Source organism: Haliotis rufescens, unplaced genomic scaffold (genome assembly GCF_023055435.1).
Source record: "Haliotis rufescens isolate VD_foot unplaced genomic scaffold, xgHalRufe1.0.p SCAF_19, whole genome shotgun sequence".
Lineage (NCBI taxonomy): Eukaryota > Metazoa > Mollusca > Gastropoda > Lepetellida > Haliotidae > Haliotis > Haliotis rufescens.
The window spans coordinates 4708600-4730668 of NW_025963879.1; the positions used below are offsets into that span (position 1 = coordinate 4708600).

The 22069-nt window shown below is 38.1% G+C and overlaps 2 protein-coding genes across 5 annotated transcripts in view; one reads left to right on the forward strand and one right to left on the reverse strand.

The window, feature by feature from the left end:
* LOC124120787 (ATP-dependent RNA helicase DDX1-like) overlaps positions 1–15139 on the reverse strand; it is a 386841-nt gene extending 371702 nt beyond the window's left edge. Inside the window, exons 1-8 of one of the 2 annotated variants that reach the window (XM_048398830.1) lie at positions 15042–15139; positions 8684–8735; positions 7614–7677; positions 6930–6959; positions 6316–6406; positions 3219–3272; positions 2265–2351; positions 1483–1643 (exon numbers count right to left, since the gene is read on the reverse strand). In XM_048398830.1, coding sequence (XP_048254787.1) covers positions 1483–1643; positions 2265–2351; positions 3219–3272; positions 6316–6406; positions 6930–6959; positions 7614–7677; positions 8684–8735; positions 15042–15057 — 555 coding nt within the window. In that variant the 5' untranslated portion in view covers positions 15058–15139. Of the gene's footprint in view, positions 1–1482; positions 1644–2264; positions 2352–3218; positions 3273–6315; positions 6407–6929; positions 6960–7613; positions 7678–8683; positions 8736–8976; positions 9117–15041 lie in introns of those variants that run through there. The other variant, XM_048398831.1, reaches the window with a different exon arrangement.
* Positions 15140–15272: 133 nt separating this feature from the next.
* The window catches only part of LOC124120788 (dihydroorotate dehydrogenase (quinone), mitochondrial-like), a 46543-nt gene continuing 39746 nt past the window's right edge, over positions 15273–22069 (forward strand). Inside the window, exon 1 of one of the 3 annotated variants that reach the window (XM_046483649.2) lies at positions 15273–15416. In XM_046483649.2, coding sequence (XP_046339605.2) covers positions 15381–15416 — 36 coding nt within the window. In that variant the 5' untranslated portion in view covers positions 15273–15380. Of the gene's footprint in view, positions 15417–15491; positions 15607–22069 lie in introns of those variants that run through there. The other 2 variants (XM_046483648.2, XM_046483650.2) reach the window with 2 other exon arrangements.

Here is a 22069-nt window from a genome sequence, read left to right on the forward strand (position 1 = left end):
ATCGAAGGTATGGAACCAACAGATCTCTGGATGTAACTCCTGGAACCAACCTGGATCTAACACCTGGAACCAAAAACTTAATGGATATAATCTTTGGAACCAATACCATTGATCATAATCCTCGCTCCAACAATTCCCTGGATGTAATACCTTGAATCAACAATACCCTGGATATAATTCCTAGAACCAACACATTCCTGGATATAATGTCTGGAACCAACAATTCCCTGGATATAATGTCTGGAACCAACACATTCCTGGATATAATGTCTGGAACCAACAATTCCCTGGATATAATGTCTGGAACCAACAATTCCCTGGATATAATGTCTGGAACCAACACATTCCTGGATATTATGTCTGGAACCAACACATTCCTGGATATTATGTCTGGAACCAACAATTCCCTGGGTCTTGTACTTTTGAAGAAACTATTCCTTGGATCTAGTCCCTGGAACCAACAATTCCCTGGATATAATCCCCGGAACCAACAATTCCCTGAATCTAATACCTGGAACAAACTATTCCCTTGATCTTATATCGGGAACAAATTATTGCCTGGATATAAAGTCTGGACGCAACAATTCCCTAGATATTATGTCTGGAACCAACAATTCCCTAGATATAATGTCTGGAACCAACAATTCCCTGGATATAATGTCTGGACGCAACAATTCCCTGGATATTATGTCTGGACGCAACAATTCCCTGGATATAATGTCTGGAACCAACAATTCCCTAGATATTATGTCTGGAACCAACAATTCCCTGGATATTATATCTGGAACCAACAATTCCCTGGATTTTATATCTGGAACCAACAATTCCCTGGATATTATGTCTGGAACCAACAATTCCCTGGATATAATGTCTGGAACCAACAATTCCCTGGATATAATGTCTGGAACCAACAATTCCCTGGATATAATGTCTTGAACCAACAATTCCCTAGATATAATGTCAGGAACCAACAATTCCCTGGACATTATATCTGGAACCAAGAATATCCTGGATATAATGTCTGGAACCAACAATTCCCTGGATATAATGTCTGGAACCAACAATTCCCTGGATATAATGTCAGGAACCAACAATTCCCTAGATATAATGTCAGGAACCAACCATTCCCTGGATCTAATACCTGGAACAAACTAGTCACTGGCTCTAGTGCCAGGAACCAACAATTCCCTGGATATTATGTCTGGAACCAACTATTCTCTGGATCTAATACCTGGCACCAACAATTCCCAGGATATTCTGTCTGGAACCAACAATTCCCAGGATATTATGTCTGGAACCAACAATTCCTTGGATCTAATACCTGGAACAAACTATTCACTGGATATCCTTCCTGGAACCAACAATTTCCCGGGAATAATGCCTTGACCTAACATGAAAGGGCCCAGCCTGACAGTCGAGCATTAATTCAAAGGTCTTGCATCTATGTTATCTTCCTACAGTTATGATAGAAGACTAACAAACCTCTCCATAACTATCAAACTGCCTTCCATTGGACTTCTTTCCAGTTCCTCCAAAGCCATAGCCAAATTTACAGGTTCCTAGATCGAGTGTTGCCCGGTCTGTGGCCCAGCCTACTCTGCACAGCCCCTCGTCAGTCACAGATGCCTCGTAGTAGTACTGACCTGAAAACACACACACAGAGGGAAGGTGACCAAGGCCCATGGCCTAATGAAAGACACTGGTCATCAACATACACGTATTAACAACTGATTCTCCCTTCCAAGTCTTTCCTGATGATGTTGATTAAAACAACTTCCAAGAACACACTTTCCCTATATCAAGAGCTATTTTTGCCAGAAATAAAACAGATCTAATAATAATATATACTCTCTTTTGCACATAAACATAAGAAATGTTTATACATTCTTATCATTGTAATCCAGGGATTTATCTACACCTGCTTGGACGCCGATATTCGGCCCCAAATCTGCAGCAAATCTCAGTAAAAATTCCCGCATTTCCCAATTCATGCTGTTAAAGTTATAACTAATGATATGGCTCTTTAAAGCGACTTATATTACACTGATAACATGACCAATATAGAAAAAGAGGCTTTCATGCTTAGTTTAACATGATTGCATTGAATGTCAAAATACCTGATTTAGAAAGATAAGAACTTTTACAAAAAATCCCAATTTTGAACAAAATAATGTTTCCAAATTTGTCTGCCAAGGGCACTTAGTTTGGAATCTTAGATAAATCCCTGTAATCTCAAAGACATTTTAAAGAAATCATACTCTGACCTTGCCCCACAACGGACTTGTTTGAACGTGTCCCATGCCAGCCCTGGGGGTCTCTGGCCTGGCACAGCACCCCGTCAGGGTCAATGGCTGTGGAAGCAAACAGTGCATGGTTCATGTACATAGATGACTCAGTGAAGACAGGATGGACTAACAACTTTTGTTTTATTCTTTGAATGCCACATTTCATTACTGAAACTTGAACCTTTAAATATACTGGAATCTGAACCAAAATGTTGCATTCAAGAATAAACAAAGTGGTAATCCCTAAGTAATATTTTCACTGACATTACATCTAAATGCCACTCAGAGATATCAGACTCCTTCATCCATTTACAGTGGAATTAATCGTATATTTTGGGCAGAAAGTTTGAAGTATAGGCTGCATTGTGATTGTAAGGTCACACAAAATAAATGATCTGATACTACGGACCTGATACTGGTCAAACAGAAAAACGGTATTGATGTGTTGTGTCTACAGTTTGGGCGCTGGCTACAGTTGATTACAGACAAAATATTTAATGGATATTAATGCAGATGAAACCAAGATTAGAATATACTCAGAAGAGCAGTGTTGTTTTGATGTTTATGACAAAATTAACATGGTAGATCAGTAGAAAAGATTTAACACAATGAATAACACCACCATTCAACAATACAGAAATATAATGAATATTCAGGCCCCATACAAAAAGTTAGCAAAATTGAGAACATCTTAGACATCATGCTGAGATTATCCATGCACAGTTTCACCGTCATAGATGATGTGGTTTCAGAAGAGATGTAGGAATGAAAGGACTGGTGGCCTTTTGTTGAGGCAAGGTAACAAGTGACTATGGTTGACAAAAGAGAGACACAGTAACAAGCTCCATATCTCTAGTGCTTCCTCCATTTGTATGTTAGTGCAGACAAGCTTACAATCAGAATAGGTGTTGTGCAAGATGAGCAGGGACCTACCCATAGCGTCTCCTCGATCAAACATGTTCATCTTCCATTTCGAGCTGCCACCACCTGCAGGAGAGACACACCTTCACAGCCTGTACAACACTACCTCATATTTCATGTCCACTTTACATTTCTTAGTCCGAAGAGGAAAACGGAAAAGTCACCTATCAATTTTCTAACAAGTTATAGCCTTAGAACTCTTTAGTGCTGTTCCCACCTAGATCTCCCCACCAACAAAATAGACACCATCTGTTTTCTGAGTGCCACCATGGTCAGTGCGATAATGTCCTGCCAGACCAAGCTACACATCAGAAGGGCCGGTTAGCATGTGCCGGTACAATACAGTCAACAGTTGAACAGTATCTGACTATGCTTACTGTTTCTAGCAGCAGAGCTCCAGATAAACTTTTGGTGTTGTGGGTATTTTACCCATGCATTTTAAAATCATTGGGTATCAGTAATTCTATCTGGGTATTCAAATTTCTGTTACCCACTTGTTTTTACACATGTGGGTATTTAAGTTAAATATTTAAAAACACTATTCATCTAGTCCCTGCAAACTGGTGTCGTGTGGGTTCGAGAGCTTTATAGGACTCAAAAATACCATGATACTTCCACAAGAAAGTGTGATGGCAAATGATCATGATGTAACTGTCATCGTGGAATTTGGCAAGGTTGACGGAATGCCCGTTTATAATTTCAAAATAAGTTGCTGATTTGCTAATCGAATACGCAGGGTTACTTCACAATCTTTTGATGATACTCACAAGTTTTATTTTTGTAGCGTATCTGTAATGTTCGTTGCGTATTTGATATGCTTGGTTTTTATTTTACTGCGTATTTCTGCATTTCTGATGCGTATTTTACGCAGATGCGCAGCTTATCTGGAGCTCTGCAGCAGACAAAGGAAATACCCAGCCAGTCAGCTCTGTTCAAACATTTGGCTTCCTTATCAAACAGAGTACTCTTTGTCCTAAAAATAATTGTACAGCCTTGTCTGCTTTTTGACAGTCATCATACTCTTGAAACATCCCAAAGTGGGACACCCTGAAGTCCGACAATGTATGCATAGTACGTTCACATGGTGTCAAGCCAAGTACAAGTGCCAAGGTACAACTACACCAATGAAAGTACAGCGATCGATGACAATACTTCATCTCTACCATAAGGTTTTGGTTATCGATGCGATAAACCAACTGGCCTGGTCAATAAACTATTGACTAATGTTCCGAATATGTTGAGATGCATGTTGCAGGTTGTTTAAACCACTGTGACATAATACACATTCTCACCCCGTAACCGGGTTACATTATGATATTGAAGTAGACAGTAGTTCTGTATACATTGATCATGTTTTATATTAAGCTTTTAATTTACTTTAGTATGTTGTCAATAATGTTATTTTGTATACATGTATTTTGATATTGCAGTAATTAACAATTATTTATTGTATTTCTAATTTCAGGATGCACATATAGGTAGTTGTAAGTCAAGAATCAGCATTAAAGCCCTACTCTTTTGTCATGTTTTACTTCGTGGGTCAGTCAACTTCTTGGTGGTCAATCAGAGTGTAAGCCCAGGCATCCTCTTGATTGTCTTCTCGTTCAAATCTCTGTGTTCCACTTTTAAAACCCTTTGATTTCACCCTGCACTTTGCATTTACACTTCACTGTGCACTGGACTAAGAGAGAGGGAGGATATACTTATATAAAGGTAAGAAGTTATACTTATAATTGTATTTTATGCCAGTATAATTATGCAAACCACTTTAGTTTAATAAATGTCTATATATTTCTTTAATTATTTTTAAACATGTCACATTTACTAGTATTAGTGTGTGCATGGTGAGTGTATATATACTAGATATATTTCATTTCACTATATGTGTGTCTGTTAATCTAGGACATTTGTATATTCAGTAACTTGTATTGTGTATTAATAAATTGATAATAGTTTAGATATAATGTTTATATGTGTAAATAAACATGTCTTCATGATGTATTTTATATCATGAACAGGTTATCATGAGGGAATTACTCATTGTGACCATCCAAATACACCCCAGTGGGATTCACCGGGTATATATACATGTACGGTAAAGTTCTAACTCTCAGGCACAATATAGTTATAATTAAATAAGTGGAGTAAGATTGAACACAGTTTTAATTGGCTAGCACTTTCAACTCGTACCACGTACGAGTCTCATCAGGCCGTAAGTGAATAACGGACATGAAGTACTAACATATAGTTACGTGACGTCATAACATTTAGGAGAACTATGACGCCACAATACCAAGGTGACAATGGACAAATAACTTACGCCTTAATATTTAACTTAGGCGCATATTTATGATGAAATATTGCTCTTTTGGAAACAATGTAGGTTCATGATCAAAATTTAGCTTGTATAGCAGGAAAACTAAAACGTTGCCGCTTCCACATGTATCTAAATGTTCACTGAGTGGAATAGTTCGTTTGTGTGGCTGCTTTATTTGTGAACGGTGAAGATTCATTCTTCTATTTAATTTCAGTTCTGTCTTTCCGATATACTTTTCATTGCATCCACTGCAAACAATCAAGTACATAACATTTCTAGTATCACAAGACATATTTTGTTTTACAGTAAATTTAGTGTCCTTTGTAATTTGGACTGAACAGCCTTCAATTATATTGCTGCAAGTAAGGCAACGCTTGTCACCGCACTTAGAAACCTGGTATTGTGACGTCATAGTTCTCCTAAATGTTCTGGATAATTGTTTGTTTATTATTGTATTCACTGTTCCAGGGTGTCAGTTTATCATCAACAGGAACATAAATAAACAGAACTCACACCCTAGCCTATGTCATTGTTCGGCTACATATGCACATATTTCTGGCTATAACAATATGGAAACACACTCAGCAAATATTCTGACTAATGTATATAGTTAGAATGGAAATCCCTGTGTCATTTCTTCAATGTAAGTGACGCAAAGGCTAAAAGAAAGAATGTATACTGAAGAAAGTCACAGCATGCTTACAAGGACTAGAAGCCCCTGGATAGTTTACAGGTCCGAGTCCTGTATATGAGGATAGAGTAAACACTATAACTTATACCACAACTGTGTACCTGACTTGCCCTTGGGGGCCTTGGTCGCCTTGCCCTCCCTCTGGGTGACCAGTGTCTCATGCACAATCTGTAGGATGGGGATGCAGAACGCCTGGACACAGATGGGAACAGGGGGTAATAACATTGTCATGAACTACCAGCACAACGGCCACGAGGCAACCCGGTGACTGCCATGCAGTGGAAGAGATACTGGTATGTGTAACAAGCTGACTAACCCCACCCCTACCACTTCAGTGGGATAATACTATTATCAGTAACAAGTAGTAATGAAGTACCAAGGCTAATCTCTTTACAGTTGATTTAATGAGACAAAATTAATGTTTGTAAAACATCCACAGAAACAATGAGAACGTTGGTAATCAGTTTCATAAATTTCAAGTGGTGTTATCATACTGATGATGAATACGGAGTACAAAAGTCAAACACATTTCCTTTCTGAAGTCTTCCTATAGCATACTCCGGTAGTTTAAATACTGACAGGGAACCAGTCAGAATCCCTTGTGTTGTCTAGCATTATATTCTTAATATTAAAATTACTAGAAGATTCAACATGTTCAAGATAAGGAGGACACCAGTATCTATATGCCAAGTGCTGCATGTTGTGATACACTTACCCCAGTTTTACCACTGCCAGTCTCTGCAGCCTACAAATCCCAGCAAAAAGAGAGAAGCACAGGACATTTAGCAACTGATGTCAAAATGTCAGATCATAACATACTTGTCTGGAAACTGTATACAATTCCAATCATTCCATCGTGATCTTGTGTACAGAGCATCTGATCAGAGTGTGGTAGTTTGGTGGAATGGTATCTCAGTGGGGAAGAACTATAAAACCATTCGGACAAGTACAAGCAGCCACACACACATGCATGCACCTTGCTATATAAGTGCAATAATCTTGAATGTGACATTAAACCTAACTTCACTAAACTTTATTGTTTGATTCAACCTGCTTAGTGAAACACTAATAAATGTTTGACATAAGCATGATAAGACTGGTAAGCAAATTCAACCAGTCAACAAGACTGCATTAAACCAAGTGCATACATGTCACCATTCAGTTGCAGAAAAGAGCTTATATAAAGTAACCCAAGTTGAACACATCTTAATCTGTAATGAGACAAAATTAACGTTTGTAAAACATCCACAGAAAATATGAGAACGTTGGTAATCAGTTTCATAAATTTCAAGTGGTGTGATCATACTGATGATGAATACGGAGTACAAAAGTCAAACACAGAGGTTATATAAACAACCCAAGTTGAATACATCTAAATTTGTAGAATGGGTGTACATACCATCAACACATCTCCTCCTCCCAAGATCATGGGAATAGCTTCTGACTGAACATCTGTTGGAAGGCTGTACAAAGAATCATAGAAAACATTTCCATTGATCTCTAAAACCATGTAAACAAGAGCCATCGGGAGATGACATATCCCCCCAGTCTGGTGCAATTCGGAAATGGAGTTTGGCTACTTATACCCCACTTGTGGTCCATTGCCATTGGATACCTTCAGTTCAGTGAAGACAAAAATTATTTTTCAAAATCCCAAATCATCAAAAGGCACCAGCTCACCACCAGACTGATCTGTACAGTAACTTTCATCCAGAAATATTCTACAGTTTTGGAGTTCTGCTCCGGAAATGAGCATCACCCTCATGTTCAGTACAAGTCCAACTTGTCGTCATGAAAACAAATAAAAAAATAAAAAATATAAATCCCAAATCATCAAAAAGCACCTGGTCCCCAATAGATTGATCTATATGAAGCAAGTTTCAACAAGAAATATTTAATGATTTTGGTGTTCCATCAGTAAACTGTCAAAGGGACATAAATATTTGTCCAAACGATATCACTGGGAATCATACTTTGTCAGCATTAGTTCTCACTACCGTTAAACAAAGATCTGAGGACATCCCATTAGGGACATCAGAACGTCAGAACGACCTTTCATCTGACCAATCACAGCGTCATTTACAAGATCATGAAAGTGACAGTCGGAATATGATTTCTGATGATGCAACCTCGAAAACTTTAACTCGTGGTATTCCGAAAGATAGTTACGGGCTAAACGACTGAATCTATACAATCTAGACCATCTATTAGCCATTTCAAATTTTTAATCAATATTCGTCAAAATATGTTTCAAAGTGTAGTCACCAATTTAAAATGAGTGAGGTAAAGCACGAGAAAGCTGCCTTCTGATTGGCTAATGTTGACTTCTTGTCAGTCATTCCATTGGTCGGTCAAAGTTCGCGCAAGGGTGGTCTGACGTGACCTGTAATGGGGTGTTTAGCTGTCGTGAGAACTAAGATCTGATTTTATGAGATTGGCATTTCACTGTTATAACAATGTAAAGATCACCTCCAATCCATCTCTTCAACAGCCTTGCCGATTTCCGGCATCACTCCCATCTCTGAAAAAAGACATTTTTCAACATTCAGCAGTGAATTTCTTTATTGTATTTATAGGCAAAACTATTTGGAAAGATTGTGAATCAACAACTGAACTGTGAAAAAATTAAACAACAATAAAAATAATATATACAGTAGTTTCATAACCATGTAACTGTAAGAAGTTAGTAAAATCTGAAAAAAATATATACTTATTGTTTGTATACTTATCCAGAATTACTCCTTAATACACCTACTGCTTACCTTCCGACAATGAAAGCCAGTGCTTCGCGATGGTCCTGGGTGAAGAAAAAGGTTGTTTCCATCTTCAGTCTACTTTTTGCAGCGTCACATCAAACGACATTCCTGCTCGTCACCCGAGTTATCAAAATTTTCTGAAGCTATAGTGGGGAGGCAAGTTTAAGACGGATGGGCCCTTAGACATGGTAATGCAGGATATAGTATACAAATGTCAAAAATATTTAGATTTTACAAAATGTTTTACTTATCCTGCATTACTCCTGAATGCTTCTGTATCAGACGGTATGGCTGTGGGTTTACCTTTTGATGTTAAACCTCAATATATTAAATCCCTTCAAACGATATGTTGTCAAGGAAACAGTATTTCAAAAACGAAGAGCTAGATGGTTGGGCCAGTTCAATCTTATTTACAGAAAGTAAATGAGAATTGAGGATAGGTTCATGTAAACAAACAGTAAAAAAGAATATTAGTGTAAGCTAAAGTCTTTACAAACTGTGTTACCAAGCCAAAGCTGAAAAGCTTGAAAATCCCCCTAACGGGCGTGTCAAATAAACACTGCACGAGGTGGGTAAGACTGGCTCTGTGTAGGAAGAGTTTATTATTTGTGTGTCAAGGGAACCATATGGCGTATCAAGCTCCGAACGGTTATACTCGTTCAATCAGAGCGAAACGAGAAATGAAGTTAAGTCCAGGTAATCAAACAGTAAAAAAGAAATTAGGGTAAGCTAAAGTCTTAACAAACTGTGTTACCCAGCTAAAAAAAATTGAAAATCCCCCTAACGGGCGTGTCAAATAAACACTGCTCGAGACGGGACCTCAATACATATAAACCCTTTAAACGACACGCGTGTCAAGGGAACCGTAAGGCGTAACAAGTGCCAAGCGGGTTATACTTGTTCAACCTTATCCCTCAGAGAGAAATGAGTATAAGTCCAGGTAATCACACAGTAAGAAGAAAATAGCGTAAGCTAAACTCTAAAAACTGAGTTACTGAACCAAGGCTAAGAGCCTGATAATCCCCCTAACGGGCGTGTCAAAACACAACGTGTGTCTGGTAAGACTGGACCGGAGGAGTTCATTATTGCGTTGGGGGTTGCTAGGCTGCTGGGCTTCTGCCAGAGGGCCAAAGATACATACACCTTTAACATCTGCAAGTGCCACATCTCTTAGATAATGGCTAGCAAAGACAACGTCTGACCTCTAAAAACATCCTTCCATGATTACTCTGATAAAACAGTTGCTGTGTAGAGCCTTGGTTGAGGCGACCTCTCTGATCTAATGTGGAATATTCGCTATCTGAGAATCAATGTTAGCAATTTCGTATGCCTGCGGAATGACTGCAGGATGACTGCATATAAACCGTGGTGATATGGTGTTGAGTCGGACTTTGAACATGGATGTCTGAGATACGGGGATGAACCAGCGTTACCTCATGCCACCTCTAGTCTTGGAGCGGCTTGTAGTGCGCATACAGGGCATAAGAGGAGTTTATCCTCATCTTCGACCCCCACAATCGTAAAGATTGGTGGGATGGTCAAGGAACAGTTGGGTTATCCAGGTAGCTGATTCTTTGCTTTAAAAAACCCAGCACAGCCTGAGTCGCTTAGATAGAGTCGCTGGCATCTGGTGTGTGGCAGGCGTTGACATAAGCACAAGCGCTTGGGATAGAACACAGGTGCAAGCGCCGTGTCTATCTGTGATGTATCTACGTAAAGCGACGAAGGCTGAGATGTGCAACAGGGTAGACAGGGTAGACAGGCGGTACAGCATCAAGCTGATCCAGCATCGAAAACATTGCAGACGTGCCTGGAAGCACTGAAGATGTAGTCATAGTCGATGTGCCTGAGAGGGCGTAGTAGACGCTGCGCTCGGCACAAGTCCTTGTGATGAGACGCCCGTAGGTGTCAACAGGATCAAGGCATGCGCTGGTGCCATCCCGGTAGACGTGCCGTAAGACGTCTGTGCCAGCGTCGCTAGGACCGTCATCGTGAAGGCCATGGACACATGAAAATTAGAGACAGGTGCAATACTCACAATAGAGTCCATTGCCATAGTCTCAGAGGCAAATGAATGTCGGCAGTCACGAAAACCATAGATAATGCTCCACCCGCTGATGAAGGATGAGTGGTGATCCCCAGGGAAGGGTGGCTGGAAACATCCTGCAATTCCAACATCTTCCTGGCAACATGACAGGACTGCTGTACAAATACATTTGTGGGTGTCCTCTCTATTAATTGAGAAACTTGACGAAGAGCAAGGTGATCAAAAATAATATTTAAAATTTGGAGTGCATATCTGGCGTAGTCCAAACAACATGGATGAGGATCTTAAGAATATTTTTTGGCCACGCCAAATAGTGACTGTGCAAGCATGAGTTACACAAAACTTGAAATGGTAGTTGAAGTAGACTTCTACATGATGATAAAATGATGATAAAATCAAAGTTTTTAATCAGCCAAGATTTACGAGGTTTAAAGTGTATAAAAAATACAAACGTGAAACTCTAGATAACGCCAAAAGGCTAAAGGTATTTAAACATAAATAATGACTGTCTCGAAAGGAGACAAACAATGTAACGCAAATTCAAATTAGCGGAAACAACAAGCCACATGGTAGGAAAAAGACAAAGTCTTTTCACATGAAAAACTGCGGCATATGCTGTGCTAAATATACATTAAGATGAACATAATATGAAAAGAAATACATCACCCATTGCGGATGAAATTTTATGTGGTAGCAGAACGCTAACCACAAAATAAAGCTAAAAGTTGGAGCAGAACGAAGCACAACTTCCTATTAGAATGACTAGATGAAGATGTCAACATTCTATTTCTTCACTCAGGACCATCGCAAAGCGCCGACTTTCATTGCAGTAAGGTAAACAGTTGATGCATTAAGGAGTGAAGCAGGATAAGTAAGAAATTACTTACCGTATTCGACGTAATAAGCGCCCTGCTCTAATAAGCGCCCATGGCGATATTTGTTAATATATTGGCTAGTGAACAATCCCAATTAGCACCCCTTCCGATTGATCAATGTACATAAGACTTATTTATTTATTGTGTATAATACGCACTTGTGTGTTATATGCACCCTTAATTATGGGCAATTAAATTCTGGAAAAATATATCTGTCGTATGTAAACATATCAGGCTGTCAGCATTAACCGCGAAATCTATCTTTCAACTCTGTTTTTTTCACCAAAATACTATTCTAATAAGAGCCCCCTATTTCTAATTGTGAGAGCGCCCTGGCGCTTATGACGTCGAATTCGGTATATCAATGTAACAACACTACTAGATCTGACCAAAACAAAATCGTTCATTTTGAAAGTTTGGATTAAGAACCTCTTTACTTACTTACTCGCTACCTTAATATAACATGTGCTTTCAGGAATCACTCTCTCTCTCTCTCTCTCTCTCTCTCTCTCTCTCTCTCTCTCTCTCTCTCTCTCTCTCTCTCTCTCTCTCTCTCTCTCTCTCTCTCTCTCTCTCTCTCTCTCTCTCTCTCTCTCTCTCTCTCTCTCTCTCTCTCTCTCTCTCTCTCTCTCTCTCTCTCTCTCTATTATAAACTCACATATTAAGATGTTTACATTAGCCTCTACTCCAATTTACTCGCTGACTCTAATTGGGGGGCTCAAATACAATTACATGTATTGTGAAAAGATTGCATACTTTGAAGTTTTAAGTACCTTTACTCAGTTTAATGTATTTTAGATGATGCATGACAGGGTTCTGTCAGATCATTCTTCACAATGTTTTTTTGATGTGTTGTATGCGAGAAGACAGGAAAAATCAACATGCCATATAGTGTGATGAATGCGACCAGTGGACATTTCCTGTTTGTTATACTGGACTTTCTATGGCTATGCTGCTTGATTCAGTCAGAAGATACTACTGAACATGCTCAGAGCTCCAGATAAGCTTTTGGTGTTGTGGGTATTTTACCCATGCATTTTAAAATCATTGGGTATCAGTAATTCTATCTGGGTATTCAAATTTCTGTTACCCACTAGTTTTTACACATGTGGGTATTTAAGTTAAATATTTAAAAATACTATTCATCTAGTCCCTGCAAACTGGTGTCATGTGGGTTCGAGAGCTTTATAGGACTCAAAAATACCATGATACTTCCACAAGAAAGTGTGATGGCAAATGATCATGATGTAACTGTCATCGTGGAGTTTGGCAAGGTTGATGGAATGCCCGTTTATAATTTCAAAATAAGTTGCTGTTTTGCTAATCGAATACGCAGGGTTACTTTACAATATTTTGATGATACGCACAAGTTTTATTTTTGTAGCTTATCTGTAATGTTCGTTGCGTATTTGATACGCTTGGATTTTATTTTACTGTGTATTTCTGCATTTCTGATGCGTATTTTACGCAGATGCACAGCTTATCTGGAGCTCTGATGATGAAGAAAACCAGATGGATAAAGGAGTACCCAATATTTCCAACATCAACATTTCAAAACAAAAATAGAAGATAATATTTAAAGATTTAAATTCTTGTACTTTCCATGATGTGTATTTCATGTTATAACATATATTTTCAGATTGCCAAGGATTTCCTGCCAGACGACAAAAATAGAATCAATATATGACAATGAGATTAGTGCCGACAAAAGTAGAACCATGTTACCAAGAATAAAGCAAAAATACTACTACATAAAACTAAAAGGGCTGGGATGGATAACTCGTGTATACATGATTAGTAACATGACATGACAAAAATTCACTATAACTCCATGGTTACACTTCAAGTCACTAATGTGCACATTCTTTCTGACAATTAATGTATTCCTTTTGATTTTTACATATTTGAATAAAGATAAAGCTTCAGTAAACTTCAGTGTATAACTAACCACAGATTGTTTTCACCTCTGTAAATACATCTTGCAAGGCCTAATTAAAACAATTCCCAATCAGGACATTTTGTACGCAACTCTTGAGACCTACAGCAGGTACCTGAGTAGGGTCAAGTAATAGGGGGTTGGGTACCCAGGTATAAAATAAGGACCCAGCCCTCCTACATAAATCTTTTTTTATCTTCATTATAATAAGAAGGTGCTATTTTTGCTTGACCTCCAGTGGCCTTTATCACAAGATGAAATCAGTGACGTTTGGCTGACGTGCCTGCACCCCCTACACTCAAAATGGTCAAATTTACTTCTCATAGTAATTTTAACTCATACGTTTTGTTTGTTTGTTTTTTAACGCCGCACTCAGCAATGTTCCAGCTTTATGAGGGCAGTCTGTAAATAATCGAGTCTGGACCAGACAACCTAGTAATTGACATCATGAGCATCGATCCACTCAATTGGAATATGATGACATGCATATCAACCAAGTCAGCGATCCTGATCACCTGATCCTGTTATATAGTCGCCTCTTTCCACAAGCATATAAACCGTATTCGACGTAATAAGCGCCCATGGCGATATTTGCTGATACATTGGCTAGTGAACAATCCCAATTAGCACCCCTTCCAATTGATCAATGTACACAAGACTTATCTATTCGTGTATAATACCCACTTGTGTGTTATATGCACCCTTAATTATGAGCAATAAAATTTTGAAAATATACCTGTCGTGAATAATACACACAGACCTTTCTTTTGTATCATTACAGGCTGTCAGCATAAACCACGAAATTTACGATCTTTCAACTCTGTTTTTTTTTCACCAAAATATTATTCTAATAAGAGCCCCCTATGTCTAATTTTGAGAGCGGCCTGGGCGCTTATTACGTCGAATACGATAGTCGTCTTTGACGGCAAAGATGGGTTGCTGAAGACGTATTCTACCCCGGGTAAAAAAATTCAATAGTTCAAGTTTTTAGGTTCATAACACTATAAAAAGTTCAAGAAATCAAACATTATTTAGTTGGCAAGTCAGACGGACATCGATGCTTCTATATTATGACAGCCGGCCTAATTAGGAATGACAGCAGCACATTTATATTAACCTCGTCATAGACATTAAACTGTCATTGAAGAAAACTCTCAATAAGAGACGAAAAACTACCAGAAGCCAAAGATAGTGCTAAAAAACGCGTGCTTGCCTTCGAAAGCAGTCATCTTGCCAAGTCAGCAAAGCCAACAGTTACTTGGAGAGTGCGTAACAGGGGGACTATTTTCATTAGGTATTAGAAATGTTTGTATTTTCATCGATTCGTGTCAAATAATTCCTAAGTGTTGTCCAGTTGTCCAATTGGTTGTTAATAGAAGTTCACACATATTAGGATGTTTATTTCCCCCCATAAAGGCATATACGCAACTAATGTTGAGCTGACTTTAACTATCATGGCGGACGAAAGTTAGTCTTAGAAAACGGGCACCTGTCAATTTGATCTAATATTAATTATTGTACCCTCGTTGGATCCTGTGCTTGTGCTATTAATATGAACGGCCTATCACCACCACCAGGCATCTTCTGGGTAAGAATTAGAGTTTAGGACAGTGTTGTATACATATGAATAGCATGTAAGTTGGTGAGCAAACATCAAGGGAGATAACCATCGTGACCTCGACTAAAAAGTCGTTGCGTAAGCAACTTGCAAGATGAACTGCCATTATGGATACTCAATCATTGAAGTTGCAGTTGATCGTTCATGTCTTCAGAAAGTGGTATTTTTAATAGCAGTATTTAAACAGCTGATAAAAGATGCATTTACTTGTTTTGTAATAATCTAGAGTTCTAGCTGTCTCTTATTAAAAGATCTCAACTCTCAAGGAAATGTTGTGGAAGTAAAAAGAAGCCTCTACCAGTCTGATTACCAAATGTCTCATCCATATGTGCCAGGAGTCTATATTATGTAAGATTTGCTGATGCAGGATGCATGTAATTGATATAATTGACCATGTTGACTGAATCCAATTCCTAAATTAGAAATGGTCGCTCAATTATGCAGTTACTGTCACAGATGAATACACAGATCATCCACACAGTGTTTGCAGTGGTGGGACAAGACATACAAGGATGTTACATGATTACTCAATCCATGTATGTTAATGTATATGTATCATGTGTGAATTTATATAACTTTTTTTTAAAAATAGCATAAAGCTAACATATATTACATGGTAATCGATTCCCCAGATTGAACATACAGAACTAAATTGTGAAATCAATAAATAATCACATAAGATCAATGATCAATCCACAAATCATATTGAAGTATGCAGGATAAGGTTTACAATCATAAAACACAATACAGTTAGTCAGATATCTGATACAATGGGTCAAATTTATGTGTCGGCAGCAATATAATTATATCAGACCCTAATTACCAAGTCAGTACAGTCTCAAATGTCCAGTAAATGTCCAGACTTGAATGTCCCCAATGAGGCACATGGTCAAGTTCTTGTAAATGGACAGAAAGGTTGGTGTATTTCTGACAGGTACCCTGTGTGCACAGGGCAAGTGTTGGTAGGTAGATGCAAGTCAGGTCATACCGTCATAGTAAGAAATCTTTAAAGGCCTCAAATCCTCCTCTTCTCGCTCTTATATATGTACAGCCAGCCTTCGAGAAAATACTGCCTTGAAACTGTATCAAGGTCTCTACCAAGGCCAATCTTATGCGAGTGCCTCACTCAAATTGCCACTTGCTGTAACCAGAAATAAAGATACAACATACACCATGTACACTGCCACATAACACTAAGGACCTTATTTTGTTTTTGCCAATCTGATATTCACTGGTCTTTTTTGACAGTGAACAGTGGACCTTTTAGACCAGACATATAGTCCTTTATGACTAAAGATGTGAGATATTATTGGTATACTGCAAAATCATGGTTCTTTCTGTCATGTACTGAGATTTTGACACAAAAATCTGTATATAGGTTAAAAGACTTGGACCAAATGAAATGTAATGAGTGAATGGCAAAAGTCAATAGGCCGAAGTCTGAAAGTTTCAAAAAGATGAACCATTATAACAAATTAATGCAATACTGTTCGTGATTGGATAAATATAAACATTCTGGTCAATGAACTTTATGATAATAAAATCGCTAAAATAAGTCACAACCGCCCCTGACCGTGTTTCCATGTGATATAGAAAGTATGATGTAAATGTAACGAGATTAGTGTGTGGATGCAAACAAGGGTGCACGACACTGGTTACAGAGTGAGAATGTTTATTCGGCAAGTGTCTGACCTGAACAACACACCCTGAAACAATATATCATTCAATAAATACAGGTTCGTACAATATACATGAGGCTATAAAAGAGGCCATTACATCACTTAAATGAAATACAAACGAGAAATACAAACTACAACATACTTCATACATACAAATCAAATAAAATATGTTATAGACACACGTCTCAATGTAATATGCATGTCAAATTCAATAGATGTAGTATACAGTATGCAAAGTCATTCCTACCCGGTGTATGGCACCAGGGTGCCGACTTTACAGCGCCATCAAGCCAGGTCTACCAAGTCTCCAATTCTAATTTCTTAATTTCCTGCTCCCTTGCTCTTACCTCTTTCCAGCCTTTCATTCTCTGTCTCACTAGCTCTGGTTGTTCTTTCAGAAATGTTGCTAACCTCTGACCAAATTTGATAATCTTTTCAAGATGCATATCTAGCTCTATGATGATAATATAAGGTAGAAGTATAGCAAGCTTAGTTCTGGGCAAACATGAATGGTGATTGCTTACAGCAGGAACTTTTCCTACATGGTATGGCACTCCAAAATATTTAAATCAAAACAATACCCTAATCTGACCAATAAATGAAATACACCCTACCACCCTGGATTCTTACTCGTACACTCAAGGATGCAAAAGTGGTTCCGGATAGTTGACCCCACTCTTGGTCATAAGGATATTCCAGTCATCTACCATCAAGGAAGTAACTCCTACTCTGGCAAAGAATGTCGGTCTGGGTTACATCAATGGTGACAAATGAATTATACATCCCACTGCTGACACCAAAATGTCACGGACTGAAGTAACCACAATTTCAGATAAGTTTTTAAAGGTGTTAGTCCCTCACTTAAGTTATGTTTAAACCCCTGTAACAATACTTAAATGTAAACTAATTCCAAATAAGTAACAGAACTAATTAAACTAGCTTAACTTATCCTAGCCTAATTCTACTGTTACGTATTTTCTACTACCAACAATACTAATACCTACTACTAACAATACTACTATCACATACAATCCCTCAGCAAATCGTATAACACTCTAGAAGGTGTCTCCCGTCTTCATACGAGACGGATTGTTCTCATGAAGAAACGGATTCACTTTGATAAGTCTGAAACTTATACTGTACAGGTGAACGTGCCACAAGATGATTATGAAGTCATGGTGAATGACAAATACTTCTGGCCTGAGGACATTGTGTGTCGAGACTATGTGCCAAGGCAGCGTCAAACTGATCCGAAACAACAACAACAACCATGACAACTACAACAACAACAGCAAGAATACAGAAGGAACATCTACTAACAAAATGGCTATGTTCATATTGACTATGTTGTCTGTTGTGATGGCACTAAGTGTGTTGACCTGGAATATGCGTGGTGTGTCTCATCACACCGAACATATCAACTCTACTTTACCGGACTATGTTGATAGCATTGCTGTATAAGAACTTGCAATATTCAAAGATTCAAAGATCTTAAATGTTGTAAACTTCTGTCCTACATATGTGACGATGCATGTACCTCCACGAGAGGGTCCGGTGGTATAGCTCTTCTACAGAACACTCATTCTAAATGGAGGATGCAATGTTTACATTCATCTTCTGACAGTAGTATTGCTGTTAAGTTAACGCACACACGTGCCGCTGACATGTATGTGATTGCATGTCGCCTTCCGTCCACTAATGCCCTTCACTCTACATATAGCACGGCTCTAGACGAACTATCTGACTTATATGATGAGTTGTGTGTGCAGGGTGACACAATTATCCTAGGTGATCTCAACTGGGATATATTTAAGCTACTAATGTTACCACACGACAAACTTCTGTCTCACTTTGTTAGCACTCGTTATATAGTGAATACTATTCAAGCCATTAGCTCATATACTTTCAGGAGCAAAGATAACATAAACAAGCCTCTGATTGATTATATCCTGATTCCTTCCCATTTGCAGAGTTACGTTAGCTCAAGTGAAGTGCTATTCACTAGTTATGATGTATCCGATCACTTCCCATGTGTAGATACCGTACAAGTAAATGATAATGTAAGGCAAAAGGTTAAAGAAGCATGTTTTGTGAAATGGGACAAAGCTTCCAATATTGCGATCTCTTCATACAAGGTCTGTCTTGATACACTGCTAAACAATGCAGAGACTTGTTTATCAATAGATACACATGATGATATTGAATCATTTAATACGGGAATCAGTAAATGTATGATTGATGCCAGTAGTCAGTCTATACCAGTAGGTCGTTTCAAGGCTCATCTGAAGCCTTACTGGAAACAGGATGGGCTACACCAAGACCATTATAACATGCGAGTTGCAAGGCGGTTATCTGAGGATAATCCAAGGGGGGATAATTTCCATTCTTATACATCATACACGCAAGCTAAGCGAGAATTCTGACGCCGTCACAGACAGTCAAAGCAGGCCTATTCAAAGAAATTTTGTTCGGAATTAGAAAAAACTTGTGATACTGATGTGAATACGTTTTATGAATCTGTGAGAAAACTATGTAAGCAGAAGATTGAAAAACTTACATATGATGACCGTAATGTAACAACCCCCACTGACATTTGTCAGCTTTGGGGTAGGTACTATGCAGATCTAGCAAAACAATATGACTCCGACCAGTTCGATCAAGACTATAAAGATGGTATTGACTATGAAATTGAGAAATTAGCCTCCAGTAATGAATCTAACACATGTGCTGATAATGTACTATGTGCTGAAATATTGGTTCAGGAAGTCACTAGATATGTACAGACGCTGAGGAGGAACAAATCACCTGGCCCTGACAATATTAATAATGAACATGTGATGTTTGGTGGTGAGCTGCTAGTAGGGAAGTTAGCACTATTATATAATGCTATTCTTAAACTTCAGTACACACCTGCAGCCTATAGACACGGGGTAATTATACCTATTTATAAGGGTAAAAAAGATAAATCAAACCCTGTCAATTATAGAGGTATTACGCTAACATCTTGCCTTAGTAAGCTTTTTGAGAAAATTCTCCTAGAAAGATTAGAAACGTGGACATCCCGAAATGCCTGTAATTTTCCCGATATGTTGCAGTTTGGCTTAAGGAAAGAGCACGGTGCTGTGCCCTCATTGAATGTTTAAAAAAGTTATGTTAACAGGGGATCATGTATCTACACAGCATTTCCAGATAACGAGAAATTGCTTTTGATCGAATATGGCACTTGGGTCTCTTCGTAAAACTCTATCATCCTGGTATTGAGGCAAAATGTGGTCTCTGTTACATCACTGTTATACTTCCATGTATGCGTGTGTTCAGTATAAGGGCGAACAATCTGATGTATTTGCTGTAAGACAAGGTATAGGTCAGGGTAGAGTTATCTCAGCTTGGCTTTTTCTTATGTACATAAATGACCTCATAACTGACCTTCGGCAGTTAGATACAGGAATATGTATTTATAATGTTAGTTTACCATGCGTGTTACTTGCTGATGATACTACTCTTATCAGTTACAGCCCTAAAGGTCTACAAACAGCCTTAGATACAGTTGTTAGTTACGCATCCAAATGGCGATTAACTTATAATGCATCGAAAAGTAAAATTGTTGTGTTTCATAAAAAGAAGCAATTATTGTCTATGCATACTTATCACTTTGGGGATTATGACATACCTGTGTTTGATAATGTGTTGTTCTACAAAGTAATCTTTCTTTCAAATTATATATTGAAGAGAGTTGCATAAAAGCAAGGCGTACTATTATGATTCTCTCCTCTCTGTTGGTCTAAGTAGTATTGACTTACATCAGTATGCAAGTATTGAGATATGGAAAAGAATGATCTTAACAAGTGTTTATGGATGTGAATTACTACCTCCTCTGCATGGTAAAGATCTTGAATTAGCTGAAAGCACCCAGCGTTACTTTGCAAGGATTGTACAAGGTTTTGTCAAACGTTCCCCCACTGATGACACTATTGCTAATCTAGGACTTTGGAGCATGGTTGGCTATGTAGATAAATGTAGACTACAACTGCTGGGGCGTCTCCGCAACAACTCATGTGTCTCAATTTGTAAAACTGTTATCTGCGCATCAACTTCACTCTATTACTTTCATAACAATAATGTACACAGTTTATGTGAAGTGTTGCTTTCAACAGCTAAGAAATATAAGCTACTTCATCATGTATTTCACTACGTTTGCACAGGGGAATTCCCCATGAAGACTAAGTGGAGAAAGATTGTGTTAAATGGAAGAAGTATGGAAATATAAACTATCATGTAGAGCTGACCTATCTCGATATTCTAAAATTCACACAACACTCATGTGTTATACAGCATTGTAATGTTATATCCAGAATTGAGAGAAGACAAACAGTTTTTAATAAGGATTGGATCCAGAAGCAAAATATCAAAAGAATATACAAAATATAATACTTTTGCTCATGAATATTATCACCATGTCAACTTAAACTGTGAATGTCTACTTTCAGAGAGAGATGTATTCTTTTCCACTCTAATTGATAATCTTGATGTTGAAATGTATGTTCAAATAGAGATGATGGAAGACCATGATATGTTAGCATTCTTTCTTGGTGCAGACAACAATAACATTGATGAAATATTGTGGCATTTCACTATTATTGAATTCTCAAAGTATTTATATCAAATTAAACATATCCTAAACAAAGTGTGGTAACCTTACCAATATTTCTCACTGTTTATATAGCCTGTAAATATGCGGGACATAGAGAATCTCACCCGAGTGTCTTTTGATATCAAATATATCAACACGAGTTGATAAAAGTGGATAAATTCCGAGGCTTGCCGAGGATATTTGCCACTTTTATCAACGAGTGTTGATATATTTGATATCAAAAGACACTCGGGTGAGATTCTATTTATCATTCAACATCATTCTTCCAACTTTTTCAATTTGTAGACAGTAAT